The 13,384-nt window shown below is 48.9% G+C and overlaps 1 protein-coding gene and 1 long non-coding RNA gene across 2 annotated transcripts; one reads left to right on the forward strand and one right to left on the reverse strand.

Moving 5' to 3' along the window:
• Nucleotides 1-497: 497 nt before the first annotated feature.
• LOC309325805 lies at nt 498-5,327 on the reverse strand. Its single transcript, XR_014150026.1, has 2 exons — nt 3,864-5,327; nt 498-1,598 (listed from the first exon to the last, which is right to left on the reverse strand). It is a non-coding gene; the product is annotated as an uncharacterized lncRNA (long non-coding RNA).
• A 442-nt stretch (nt 5,328-5,769) lies between these two features.
• On the forward strand, nt 5,770-12,373 carry EVX1 (even-skipped homeobox 1). The gene is made up of 3 exons (XM_081834067.1): nt 5,770-6,257; nt 9,232-9,488; nt 11,281-12,373. The coding sequence occupies exons 1-3, from the start codon at nt 5,807-5,809 to the stop codon at nt 11,815-11,817; spliced, it is 1,245 nt and encodes a 414-aa protein (XP_081690193.1). The 5' UTR covers nt 5,770-5,806; the 3' UTR covers nt 11,818-12,373.
• Nucleotides 12,374-13,384: the final 1,011 nt, after the last annotated feature.

A 13,384-nucleotide genomic window follows, 5' to 3' on the forward strand; every position in this document is an offset into this window, starting at 1 on the left:
TTGTTCTGTCCATTTTATAGCCAAATACCGAAAATATATGCGCACATATATGCATATATTGCCTTTTCCAGGTTCACCTTGTCTCAAAAACATTTGCAGAGTTGACTTTCTAGAGAGCTGAAGAATAAATGCTCCGATTATTTCCCTCATTGCAGCGTTTCAACTCTAACACTGTCGTAAAAATAGACTTAATAAAACAGCGATAATTACGTCATTATAGTTAATAGCATCCATTAACAAATTAGGCTTTCTGCTTTGCTAAATCTGATTCTCTTTCAAATCAAGCTCTTTGACATTTTGTGGGTTGGATCAGAGACAGTAGAGCCTTTTTTTACATTTGTATTTGTTGTGTTTGAAATGTGGGGGGATGGGACTGAGATAGGAAAATCCAAAATTAGTTATTGATGATTCAGCATAATGAACATTATTATTTGACAAGTTTGGGTCTCTTGGGAATTCTCAATAACACAATACACACAAATGAAATATATTCAAACTTGCATTTTCCGAAGGGTATTTTATTAAGTGTTTTTAACATTGATCTACAGGTTCGGCAACAAAAATATCACTCCAGCGTCCAGCCTTCTTCCTTGTGCAGATTCCTAGAACGCTGAAGAAACAAATTATTTATTTAAATCTTTTTATGGCGCATTTCCAAGAGTCAAGGAAGATTAGAAAAGGATAGAAAGAGAACCGTTTAAAACATATTCTATATTCTGCATATTATATGTGCCTTTCCAGGCAATTTTCTGTAATAAATAGGTGATGTTTAGGATGACGCGTGGCTGTTGGGTTGTCATTCACTTTGACTGAGGGCGCTGGTCGTCTTTGAAGGATTTGCTCCGGGGTGACGCAGCAGACGGTTCTGGACCTTTGAAGTGGGGCACTTTACACCTGGGTGTTTCATCTGAATGTGTGTGTGTGTTTTCAAGATCCAGAGGAGATGAATAATACCCGGAGGCACTCACTAAATTTCACTAACGAACCTCAGAGAACTGTGGTGGGCGTGATCCTGGCAAAAAGGAAGGAAGACACCACAGCCAACCATCTCAGCGCGCACTCTCCCGAACTTACTGGAGAACGGGTTGGATACAACTACAATGAATAAACTGAATAAATAGATATATATTTCCTATTTAGATACAGTGGTACCTCGGGTTACATACGCTTCAGGTTACACACTCAGCTAACCCAGAAATAGTGCTTCAGGTTAAGAACTTTGCTTCAGGATAAGAACAGAAATTGTGCTCCGGCGGCGCAGCAGCAGCAGCAGGAGGCCCCATTAGCTAAAGTGGTGCTTCAGGTTAAGAACAGTTTCAGGTTAAGAACAGACCTCTGGAACGAATTAAGTACTTAACCCGAGGTACCACTGTACGCACCTAGCACAAAAGGAAGTTCTTAATCTCGTTTACTTTCGCTTTGGCTGGATCATCAGTGTGATGTGAAGGGCGGCTTCAAATGGCGAAGCTTAGGGACTTACTAGAGAGAGGTGGTAGACAGAAAGGGAATGACATAGATCTAGGCTGCAGCCCTGTACGCGCTTCCTTGAGTGAAGATCCCCATGAGCTCAACGAGGACGAGTTCTGAGTGCAGACATCCTATGGGATTGTACAGTAGGAGAGAGAGAGAAGTCACGACCCAATTTCAAAGTGAAGAATAACCGCTTGAGATCCTGATCCCACGCTTAACAGATCATTCATAGCTTCTCAGTGGGGCACTTTGGCATCAGCGTTTAGCCTGGACTCGGGTCAAGGTCTGCCGGGGATTTGATCTGCCCCAGTCTTTAACGCGCAGTGACCAGGCACTTTCGTTTTGACAAACATTTCTAGTCGGCCTTCAGGTTTCAAGGTAGGCTCTGTGGTTCAGGAGGCTTATCAGATCACTTAATCTCACTATATAACGTAAATCCACCGGGGTCAGGGAGCAGATCTGGTTAGGATCATCCCACTAATGGCCCAGTGAGGGGGGGTGGGTTGCTGCTGGAGAAGTATAGGACTGCCAGTTTAAGGGCCTCTTCCGAGACTCGCCTCCCTCTCATTGCTTCCTGTTGCCTGCAATTACACTACCGGTTTGAAGACGACCCGCCAAAGGTATTCTGTCGCAGGCATCGCCCACTGATGGGAAGGCTTTGAAAAAGCAAGGAAGCATTTCCCTTCCCACATTTCAAAGCAGCCAGCCGCGCAATTTACATTCGCGGGGCTGGACCGAGATTGGTATAGGGCTGTCTTTCTCTCTCTTCATCTCAGTCGCCCACCAGTCAGGAGATAATCAGCGCTGGGGGGCAGGGAGGTTCGTCTGAATTTATCCCACGTGGTGTTACTGTTCTTCTTACGGTACCCTTATTGTAATATGGAGCGCCTCTATCCCGGATAAGGCGGGATGCTGTCACAGAGGAGCTAAGCAATCAGCCTCTTTAGAAAGAGTGTGGAAAACCTTCTACTCTTTCAAAAGCCCCGACTGAGAAGCCACACAGAACCCTCACTCTTCTGTTCCGTGTTAACGAACACGGAATAACCCCTACCCTTAATTTTTGGCTATGACTGGAGGCGGATTTAAACCGTGACTAAGGCGGATTTAAAGTAGGGGTGAAAAGAAACAGATCACTTGATGTTCCGCTTTGACTACCACTACCACCCATTCATTGACTAAAGGGTGTTAACAAATCCGGGTCTAATTGAGTATACGCCCTAGGAGGAAAAGGAGGGGGAGCCTTCTGTCTGGCCAGTATGAAAACTCCTCCCCTCTCACGCAACGCCGGTGCCAACTCGCCACAGACAAAATAACCTGTCAGTTTGCCAACAACCCCCTGCCCCGGGAAATCATTAGGCTCTGAATTAACTCCTTTCTCCCAGCAGTTTAAAGACTCTCTTAAGCTGTTTACGGGAAGGGACTTTCCATGATCCTTTCGCGCTTCCTTGCTTTGGATGTGACGCGGAAGACCCAGCTTAAGGGAGGAGATCTGGAGCTCTCTCTTTCCCTCCCTCCCTCCCTCCCTCCCTCTGTATGTGTTTTCCCAGTCTTTCCTTGTTTCCCATGGTGGGCGTTAAAAAGTCAACTGCTCATCACTAACTTCCTCCCGCGTGTGACTGGAGGGGCGGAGGCCCCCTGTAGTAGAAGACCCCTCCTCCCCAGATGGTACCCCAGATCAACAGCGGTTTCAGTTCTCTTGATTTTAAGAAAAGGATGCACGTTCTTCCTCTCCATCCCCCTTGACTTATCCAAGGAGGACTTAAGGCCGCCCAAACTTTCTCAATCGACAACAACTACAACAATGTTCGTAGAGGATAATCAACTATGGAACATGCCTCTGACGACCCATTTAATCTTATAAAAGTCATTAATTAACAAGGAGTTTAATCTCATTCAAACACAGAGAGACTTACTATCGAGTAAACGTATTTAGCCTCGCATTTATTTGAATGTGGCTTTTGTTTGGCCTTAATACATTTAAGAGAGGTGTTAAGCCTCTCGCCTTGCGTATGTCGGAGATCTTGCTGATTATAGTCGCAGCTCCATCCACAAACCACTTACAACAAACGAATCGCATTTAAACCTACCCCCCCTTTATATATATGTTGCTATCCTGCTAAATAGGACGCTTTGTGTTTAGGATCGGAATGAGTGCCTGTCAGCTTTCAGCGCAACTGGCACCTCGATCCTAAAGACACCTTCCCAGGTGAGTGCGTTTAGGATTGCAGCAAGGGCGCTGTCCAAACCTTAGTGACTCAGAGACGAACCGAAATTGTTGAGCTTAATGTCTAATAATTTCACGAAGATTTACTGAACGGAGGCATGGAAACAAAGAACGCATCTGGAGTAATTAAAACGTAACATTTCCACAGTAAGTAAAATGTGCTACTTACGGCGGTTCTGTCCATGGAGTTCCTCAGCATAACATGGTTTTCTAGTCCTCCTCAGAAATAATACCCTGGTCTTTGTACTGGAAACAGATCCTAGATTTTTTTTGCTCACTTGTTTACACTCACCCCCTCCTTCCATCCCCATTTACGCTCCTTCAACCCAACCCTTTCTCTTGAAATTATTAAGGGGGAGGGAGTGTGTACTTGCCTTTGTGCGTTTTGTTGTTTTGCTTCTCTACAAAAACCCTCAAAAATGCCCATAAATTCTTTACCAGACTGGAAACATTGATTGAAGGTTCATTACAGCGCAACCAACATTCTTTGAAAATAAGGGTAATAGAGTTGCCAGGGATGGTTTAGCAGTCATTTGATATTACTTAACAAACAGATTTTCTGACTGCAAAAAAGGAGGGATACATTGAAAAGATTACTTATGTTAAATGACTGCACAAAAATGCAAGAAAAACCGACGTCAACAACACATTCCTGATTATATTTTATAAAAGGAGACAGAATGTGGATCTGAACCTACTGGCAGATCTCTGATTTACAGCAGATCAGCAAAAATTTCTGACACCCAACTGTGTATTAATGGCAACAACCTATATGACTTGTGTCATCCATATTAAAGGATTGAAATGAAGACAATTAGCTAGGCAGGGACTTTTGTATAAAAGGGCTCAGAGTCACCTTGTTCAATAATTCTGTGGGGGTTTTGTGTGTGTGTGTGTGTGTTTTGTTTTTTTTGCAGATGGCTCTGGTTGGTAGATCTTGGCAAAACAAACAAACAAAGTAGATCCAAAAAGCCTAAAGCCCGCCCGCCTGTGCACTACAAATATCTGCTCTGTCGCTTGATATTTGAATAAGTTGCCGCTTGATTATTTCTGTCGGGTTGAACCTTATCAAAGGATCTTCTGGTCCTGTGGAGGGCGAGGAAAAAAAGAATTATATATAGGATAGTGATTGAAATAAATTATCATTAAGGACAATAAGAATGGAAAGTACTTAGGACATCAATCAAACTGCTTGCCTGTCTATCAGTATTGCCACCAATTCTCGAGTTCAAACCAGATGGCCCGAATGACTCGAAATCAAATAGTGTTTTATAAACGGGGTAGGTGGCATATGTTAATCAGAACAAGTGGCCTAATATTCACGAATGGGTCCTGATCTTGCAAGCACAACTTTCGAGCCGTCCGATCTGTAAAGAATAAAATAAAGAATTTCCCGGGAATGAGAGAGGAGGGAAATGTGTGTCTTCTTCGCACGTTTCAGCCGTCGTGGATCAAAGGTGCAGTTCCCCCCTCTAAAAAAAAATTAAAAAGGTATTCAAATCAGATCGAAAGGTTACTTAACTCTCCCACTGAGGAACTCAAAAGAAACGCAGCTTTGCAGTTGGATCTCATCCGCCATCTCCCTTTTCACACTTGCCTCTCGCATCCATCCTAAGCGCTTGTTACACCTGGTACATCTCTCATCTCTCCCCTCCCTTCTCCGACCCCCTCCACCCCCACCCCCACCCCGCCTCCCCTTTAACTCTTCTCTCCGGCTCTTCCTTTCATCTTCCTCGCCGGCAGACGTTTCTATTTATCCCCCGGCAATCAAGTGAGTGGCGTCACCAGAGGTACTGTAATGACGATTGCACCATTAAGGGATGACAGCTTTAGAAAGAAGAGGGCAATGGTGAGATCCCTCCCAGAGCCGCCGCTGCACAGTGGAGCGTTCGCATCACAAGGTCACCCCCCGGCTCACCACCGCTCGCGGCTCCCTCTCTCTCTCTCTCTCTTTCTGCATTGGCAGGAGAGGGTCTGCTGGGAAGAAGGGGTGGGGTGGCCCGGGGGGGCGAGAGAGAGAGAGGGAGAGAAGGCGCAAGAGGGTGGATGGGGCTTGGGGTGGGGTGGGGTGGGGGAGAGGAGAATCCGGACTTTATTTAAAAGACCAGCACAATGGAAACTAGGAAGGAGATGGTGATGTTTCTGGAAGGAGGTCAACTTGGCTCCCTGGCAGTAGCCAAGAGGGCACCCAGCTTGGCAGAGGCCGTGGGAAGCCCCGGTCCAGAGCCGCAGGACAAGATGATTCATAGAGGCTGCCACAGCCCTAGGTCTGGACCCTTACCCTCCCGGGAAAGAGGAGGAGGAAGGGTGGAAGAGGAGGATGAAGAGGAGGAGGAAGAGGAGGAGGAGGTGGAAGTGCTCCCGGCGACAGGGACGGTCCCGGAGAGCCGGTCCGCGGCGGCCGCGCTGCTCTCCGCCGGGCAGCAGCCCCCGCTCAACCGCTTGGCCGCCAAAGGCCAGCAGAGCAGCTCGGACACAGAGTCGGATTTCTACGAGGAGATCGAGGTCAGCTGCACCCCGGACTGCGCCACGGGCAACGCGGAATACCACCAGCACGGCAAAGGTACCCCAACCCCTCCCTTTTCTCCTCCCGCCTCCCAGTCACTGGTCCTGGGGCTCAGGCCGGCCGGGCTGCATCCCAGGACGGGCCATCCCATCTGCCCTGGAGCTTAGGAGCAGAAAGTCAGAGCTTGGTACTGGAAAGCAGGCTGCGTCTCTGCTTTCCAACCCGATCCCCAAAGTGCTTAAGGGCTAGTGGGGGGGGGGCTGTCGGGGAGGCAGCCTGCCATATACCATCTGATCTGGCTCAAGGGCTTTGATGATGTTTGCTGCCTTGGTTTGGTTTCCCCCCACACCCCCACACCTTCTCCCTTTTCCAGGATCCGTAGAGCCATGGCTTGGGGGTCCCCTGGTATCTCTAATTGCCCGCAGAGAGACATCTGCAATAACCCACACACATCTCCCGCTTTGAAGTCTAACGACGTGTTAATGGGGGACATGAAATCGCATCCTCGCTGCAACAGAGAATTATGACCTTTGCAGATTTCCCTCCTGCAGCCCAGACTTTTATTGTAATGAATTCTCCCAGAAGCTTTTCCTGTTCCAGGGCATAGCAAGAACCCCCTCCCCTCCCGCCCCCACCCTTGCGCCCACACCTACCCAGGATTATAGTACTCTGGGCTCCCCAGCTTCCCACCCCCAAGGAAGGAGGAAAGAAGGCGAACTTTCCGGGATTTGGCCAAGATCAAAAGAAAAACCCCGCGCCTGCTGGCCGGGCATGCAAGTTGCTCTTTGGGGCTGCTGGCGCGCGCCTTTCCCCTGGCAGGGGTGCAGCGTGCCTGCGAGAGCCCCGAAGCAGCCGCAAGAAAAAAGGACAGTAAAGGGGGGGGGGAGCGGCTGACGCCCCTGCTGCCCAGCGCCCAGTACTCAGGTCCTTTTCTTTGCACATTGGTTCGATGTCCCAATTGCCTTGTCACTTCCGTGTCTCGGTGGCGCCAGCTCGGAAATGGTCCCAGGGCTTTAATTGCCTTCGGTCTTATTCAGGGCACAATGAGAACTGTCTGCATTTGAAAGCAAGCGCGCGCGCACACACACACACAGAGGCCGAGACCACGGACACTTTCTCGCCACCCCCTCCCACCATCACTCGCACCCCCCACCCCACCCCCTCAGCCCCAGAGCCCTAAATATCTTCTGGGAAAGTGTTGGAATGAGGGAGAGCTCTGGTTTGGCCCAGGAGGTTTCTTTCATCTCCATTGCCAGAAGGAAGAAGGGTGTTTTTGTTGTTGTTGTGGGAAGAAGGTTGGGGCCACTACACAAGAAAGGTGACTCCGCCATCTCACTTGCCAGTTATGGTCATGTATGGCAAAGGACGGTTATCAGAGGCCAACAAATGGAGGGGAGGGTGGCTATCGCCTTGGCAAGCACTTCCCTCTGCGCACCGAGACAACAGGCCTCAGAGATGGACGCAAATGACCCCCATAGCCTTTGGAGGATCACCTTTGTATCGCAGAGAAGGAAAACATCACCTGGTGGTGTCAGAGAGGCCTCTTAATGTCTTTATCCTATCTACGTTGTACTGAAAGTTCATTCCCCTGTGATCACTGTCCTGAGGGATTTGTTCCTTTCAGGTCTCTGTGTGGTGTGGACCCTTTCTAGAGACTCTCTAGAAAGGCTATCCGCGTTGGTTTGTCCCAGGCCAAACAACAACAAAGGGGCACCTAGACGTCGAACAGATTTATTATAGCACAAACTTTAGTGTAACTACAGCCTACTTCAGCAGATGATCTGGGGGATTTCACATGCTACTCCAGGAGTAGGATTTTTTAAAAAAGCAGTAGGCTTCGAGAGAGGCCTCTTTGATACTTATTTCCCTCCTCCCAGTTATTTCCCACTGCAGGTGCTGGGGGAAATGAGCCAAAGAAAAAAGCTCCCCTTACTTTCTGCTTCTGCTCCATTCCCAGTGACTAGGGATGCTGAAGCGTTTGCCTAGAAGCCGGTGTGCATTCCTTAGATCTAAATAACATCTGGGATTACCATCAGAAACCTATTCTGGCTTCTGTTCAATGCGATTTCAATCCCGATTAAATAATAATAATAATAATAATAATAATAATAATAATAATAATAATAATAACCAACAAACGTGTCCGGGTATAGCGGCACCGTTTGGCCAGCGCTTTTCAGTGTAAATTATATCAGTGCGTGCGCGCGCTCGGGAATGCGGCCTTGTAATCCAGATCCTAAACACAAAAGGAAATGCGATTGGCTTTCAGCGAATTTTACCGGAGGAGTAAACCTCGATGCGCAGAGCGATCCTAGGCATGTTTGCTCCAAATAAGGCCCTATTATAGCCAGTAGGGCTTACTCTCGGGTAAGTGGGGAAGATGATTGCACCCTTACCTTAACACAAAAAAGAGAAAGGAACCAGATTGCCACCCAGGAGCTAAATACTTTGGGTAGTCATACCTAAACACCTGCTTTGAAATAATAATAATAATAATAATAATAATAATAATAATAATAATAATAATAATAATTTTTACTAATTTCAAGGGGCCTTCCATGGTTCCATGACATTGTTTCCAAGTAAGCCTAATGTACACCTAAAGCCAGTCAGTCAACCCGAGCCCAGGTATATTCGCTCAAAAGAAAACCCCAAGAGTTCAGTCCTACTTACCCTCAAAGTAAGTGCGCGGCCCCAGGAGATAATACTCCCCATATAGTCTTGCTGACTGAGGAGTTACTCCTGAGTAAAGGTGTCTGGAACTGGGCTGCCCATCTATTTAAATCCTAATAAGGTAACTAGGCTGTTGATCTAACTAGTCTTTCGGATCTCTCCTGTTATTCGGTTACTAAATATGGGCTAGTTTGTGTTCGTAGGCATCCAGCCCCAGTTCTCAGGGGCTCCAAAGTGGGGGGGGGGGGGAGAAAGTGGACAAACTGAAATTAAGCGGGGGGGGGAGGAAACACAGGTTGGCAGAGCCCCGCTGTCTTTCTTTCTCTTTCTATGTCTTCCTCTCGACTTGCCCTTGCAGGACACTGCTCGGAGACCTCAGCGGGCAGCCCCAGCAGCGGAGGGGACCCCCCTAAAGGCAGCGGGGGCAGCGGCGGAGGGGGCTCTCAAGGGTCGCTGGCCTGCAGCGCCAGCGATCAAATGCGCCGGTACCGCACGGCCTTCACCCGGGAGCAGATAGCTCGGCTGGAGAAGGAGTTCTACCGGGAGAACTACGTCTCCAGGCCCAGGAGGTGCGAACTGGCGGCCGCCTTAAACCTCCCAGAAACCACCATCAAGGTAGGATCGCAAGCGGGGATCTCAAGGTTCCAGCACAATGTCACGCATGTACAGTCTGCCCAACGGCCGAGACGCCCCACGCTTGCTTACAGCCAAGCAGCAAAGTTCCCCTGCGGTGGCCTTCCGGCCAAGGCTCCCCTGCGCTGATTTAAGTCGGATGGCAGTTTATTGGAGCTGCCATTCAAGAGCTTTTAAGGCAGAGCGATTACCCCCTTTCACCCTTTCCCTGAGTGCAGAGTGGAGATCCCAATCCGCATTAGTAGCTTGTCAGTTTCACTGAAAACTGCTCGCGTTCTTTACTCAATGGGCTTATTTTTCTGTACTTTTGGGAGAGGTGCAACTCCGACAGCGCGGTCCGATCTATACACGCCTGCTCAGAAGTAAGTTCCATTGAGTTCAACGGTGTGTAGACGAAAGCTTCTATAAGTGTGCACAGCATTGCAGTTTACGCACCACTTATTTCGGAGTCCACTGAAATTAATCCAAAAGCAGCTTTTAACCACGGTCGGTCGACTGAAACGTCCCCAACTCGCGAGTAACCTTGCTTACGACTTCGAGATGTTTCAAAGTTGGTCGCCCATGGAGCTGTTAGGCTACTGATCCTTTAGGGTTCCCCTCTTCCCCGAGTAAAATGGTTGCTTCCAACTTTGGCAACTGAAACAAATGGCGCTTACTCCCAAGTAAATGCGTACTCCCAAGTAAATGCGTACAGAATGGGATCTGACTTGAGTGGGATTAAATAGGATGGAAGCACTGCTGCGCCTTGGATATCTTGTGGACCAGGTTGTCTCCAGAACAAGGAAAACCCAGAAGAAAATCTAAGGCTGCATTCTATGCACACTTATTTGGGACTAAGCTCCTTTGAAGTCGATGGGACTTCGGTCAGTGCAAACAGCCGCAGGATTTCGCTGCGCCCTTCCCCTTCCTTCATCTCATAGCTCCTGGGGAGTCTGTGCGTCTGTTTCAATTTATAAGCACTGCACAGTCTAAGGATGGCAGACTATTTGCGGACGCAGCTACTGGCACAAAAGAAATTTCACACCCGAAGGCTGTCAAGGATACAAGTTGGTTTCATCTGGAAGCAGTGAGTCTCCTTTCAATTTCAGCGGATGTGGCTTGCACCCGTCTCCTCATATAGCTCCAAACATACTGGGTGCATGTTGCAAAGGCTGAAAAGCGGGCAGGATAGCAGAGGCAGACGGGAATGCAGCAGGAAGGCAGTTCTGTAGCAACGATAATAGCACTGTAGTAAAAATAATAATAGTCACTGGGAAACTCCATCATTGGATGTAGTTGATCAAGCTCACAGACACCCCACACGCACACTTTTCATTTCATTTATATTTAAATATATACGCCGGGGAATGCCAAGGGGGCTACCTGCCCCCCCCCCGGGGCGTTGGAAGGGCGATTCAGCAAGTGGATGCTGAAAACCAGTTCATATTGTGAGATGAAACGATAGTGCTGTGTTGTAACAAGACTCCCGAGGCCTTTGGTGGATTGCTAAATACTACCGAGGCTCGAGGTTTTATTGTTGTCCTTTTGTCCATTGGTCAACACACAATCCCAGGCCCAGTGAGACAAGCCAGGAGTTTTATAGGTTCCTGCTGCAACCCCAGACCCGTTGGGCCGGAACTCTGACCGCCCAGAGTTCTCTGAGGCCAAGTGAGTTTAAGCCTGCAGCCTCCCTCCAGAGCAAAAACAGGGCGCGCGTGAAGATCGCGGTCTTGCTCCGTCTTCTTGCGGGAATTTTAAGAGCTTCCTGTGGTTCTTCTGTCTGTCTCTCTGCCAGGTGTGGTTCCAGAACCGGCGGATGAAGGACAAGAGGCAGCGCTTGGCCATGACTTGGCCCCACCCGGCAGACCCGGCTTTCTACACCTACATGATGAGCCACGCGGCGGCCACCGGCAACCTGCCCTACCCGTTCCCGTCACACCTGCCGCTCCCTTACTACTCCCATATGGGCCTGGGGGCCACCTCGGCTTCTGCTGCGGCCGCCGCCCCCTTCAGCTCCCCCCTGAGACCTCTGGACACCTTCCGGGTCCTCTCTCACCCCTACCCCAGACCAGAACTTCTGTGCGCCTTCAGACACCCTTCCCTCTACGCCGGCCCAACGCACGGACTGAGCGGCGCCGGAGGGAGCCCTTGCTCGTGCCTGGCTTGCCACGGGAGCCAGGCCAACGGGCTGCCTCAAAGGCCTTCGGGTTCGGACTTTAGCTGCTCCGCCACCACCAGGACTGACTCGTTCCTCACCTTCACGCCCTCGGTGCTGAGCAAGGCCTCCTCGGTCTCCTTGGATCAGCGGGAAGAAGTCCCTTTGACCAGATAAAAAGCTTCATCTCAGGTTTCTCTGCTCTCCCCTACCCCACCCGACCTCACCCCACCCCACCCCTCAACTCTTGTCCAGAGACACCCTCCCTCACCCCAGCCGGTCAAAGAACTTCCATAGCGTGTTTATTTAATTGCGGGCAGTGGACGCCAATGGAACACTGACAGAGGAAGGGAACGGAACTGTGAAATAAAATTCTAACAAAAACGAAACAAAAATGGAAGGATTTCTCTTTCGTTCTTCTCTGTGGAAAAAGTACCAGAGTTGCAACTGATTGGTGGGCGGGCGGGGGACGACTTTGCCAAGTGACGCGTCTACGAAGGCGGAAGGAAGGAAGAAGATGTGATTTTTGCACCACAGGGGGAAATAATCGAGAACTTTGGTCTCCGAAGGACTTTTTTCTCCAGCCTAAGAGGCCAGGATGCCCACCAACTGCGGCATCGATAGCTTATGCATAACCTTGTATGTGACTAAAAAGGGAAATACTTGAAAGGAAGAAATTGTGGATCCTAACGAATAATGTATGCCTGATGAAAGTAAAGGTTTATTATTTGCCAGATTAAAAAGTGAAGAGAAAGTGAAGGGCCTTTGTTGGATTTGCCATGTCAGAGGGTCATCCCCGTTATTTCTGACTATTATCACCCCCATCATCATTATTGGCTTCAGAAAAACACCAACAAAACTCAGCAGAACTCACTATACATTTTCGAAACAAAACAAATTCCTTCTAGTAGCACCTTAAAGACCAACTAAGTCAGTTCTTGGTATGAGCTTTCGTGTGCATGCAGGGTATTACTATATAGTAAGGGCCTTCTCACTATATAGAAGGGTCTGGAAACTTCTGTTTCAGTGTATCTGAAGAAGTGTGCATGCACACGAAAGCTCATACCAAGAACTGACTTAGTTGGTCTTTAAGGTGCTACTAGAAGGAATTTGTTTTGTTTTGACTATGGCAGACCAACACGGCTACCTATCTGTAACTATACATTTTCGGTGTGCCTTTTCTTTCTCCAGCTCCAGCTCCATGCTGGCTTTCCGGAGAGATACCCCCCACCCCACCCCACCCCACCCCACCCCACCCACCTTTTACCCTGAAAGGAAAGGGGGAAGGTGCGATCTTTTGTGTCTTGCCAACTGAGATGGGGTGGGGCGGGGCATGTGTGTGTGTGTGCGTAAAGGGAGGGGTCTGGCGAGCGAAATTGCCAGAGGGAAGCCCAGAAGGGTCAAAGCTATTTGTCCTTTAAAAGAACAGCGTCGCGTTGTCAGTTTCTGAATTGTGACCACACCGGCGAAATTAGAAAGGGATGTATAATGTAGCGGAAGGTGCTGGTTTTCTTCACCACCTTCCTTCCTTCCTTCCTTCCTTCCTTCCTTCCTTCCTTCCTTCCTTCCTTCCTTCCTTCCTTTTCTTTCTTTCCCTCTTTAATGTGTCGGCTGCAAGAGTATTCTCAGCACAGAGACCGTGCGCCTGCCAAACGCTAACAAGCCGCCAAGGGAAGAGATTAAGTGACAGGGAGCAGAACTCAACTCTTCACGCAATCACTGGTCTGCAAATTAAAGCCGAGCC

The sequence above is a fragment of the Podarcis erhardii genome, assembly GCF_964252035.2.
Source record: "Podarcis erhardii genome assembly, chromosome: 12".
NCBI lineage: Eukaryota > Metazoa > Chordata > Lepidosauria > Squamata > Lacertidae > Podarcis > Podarcis erhardii.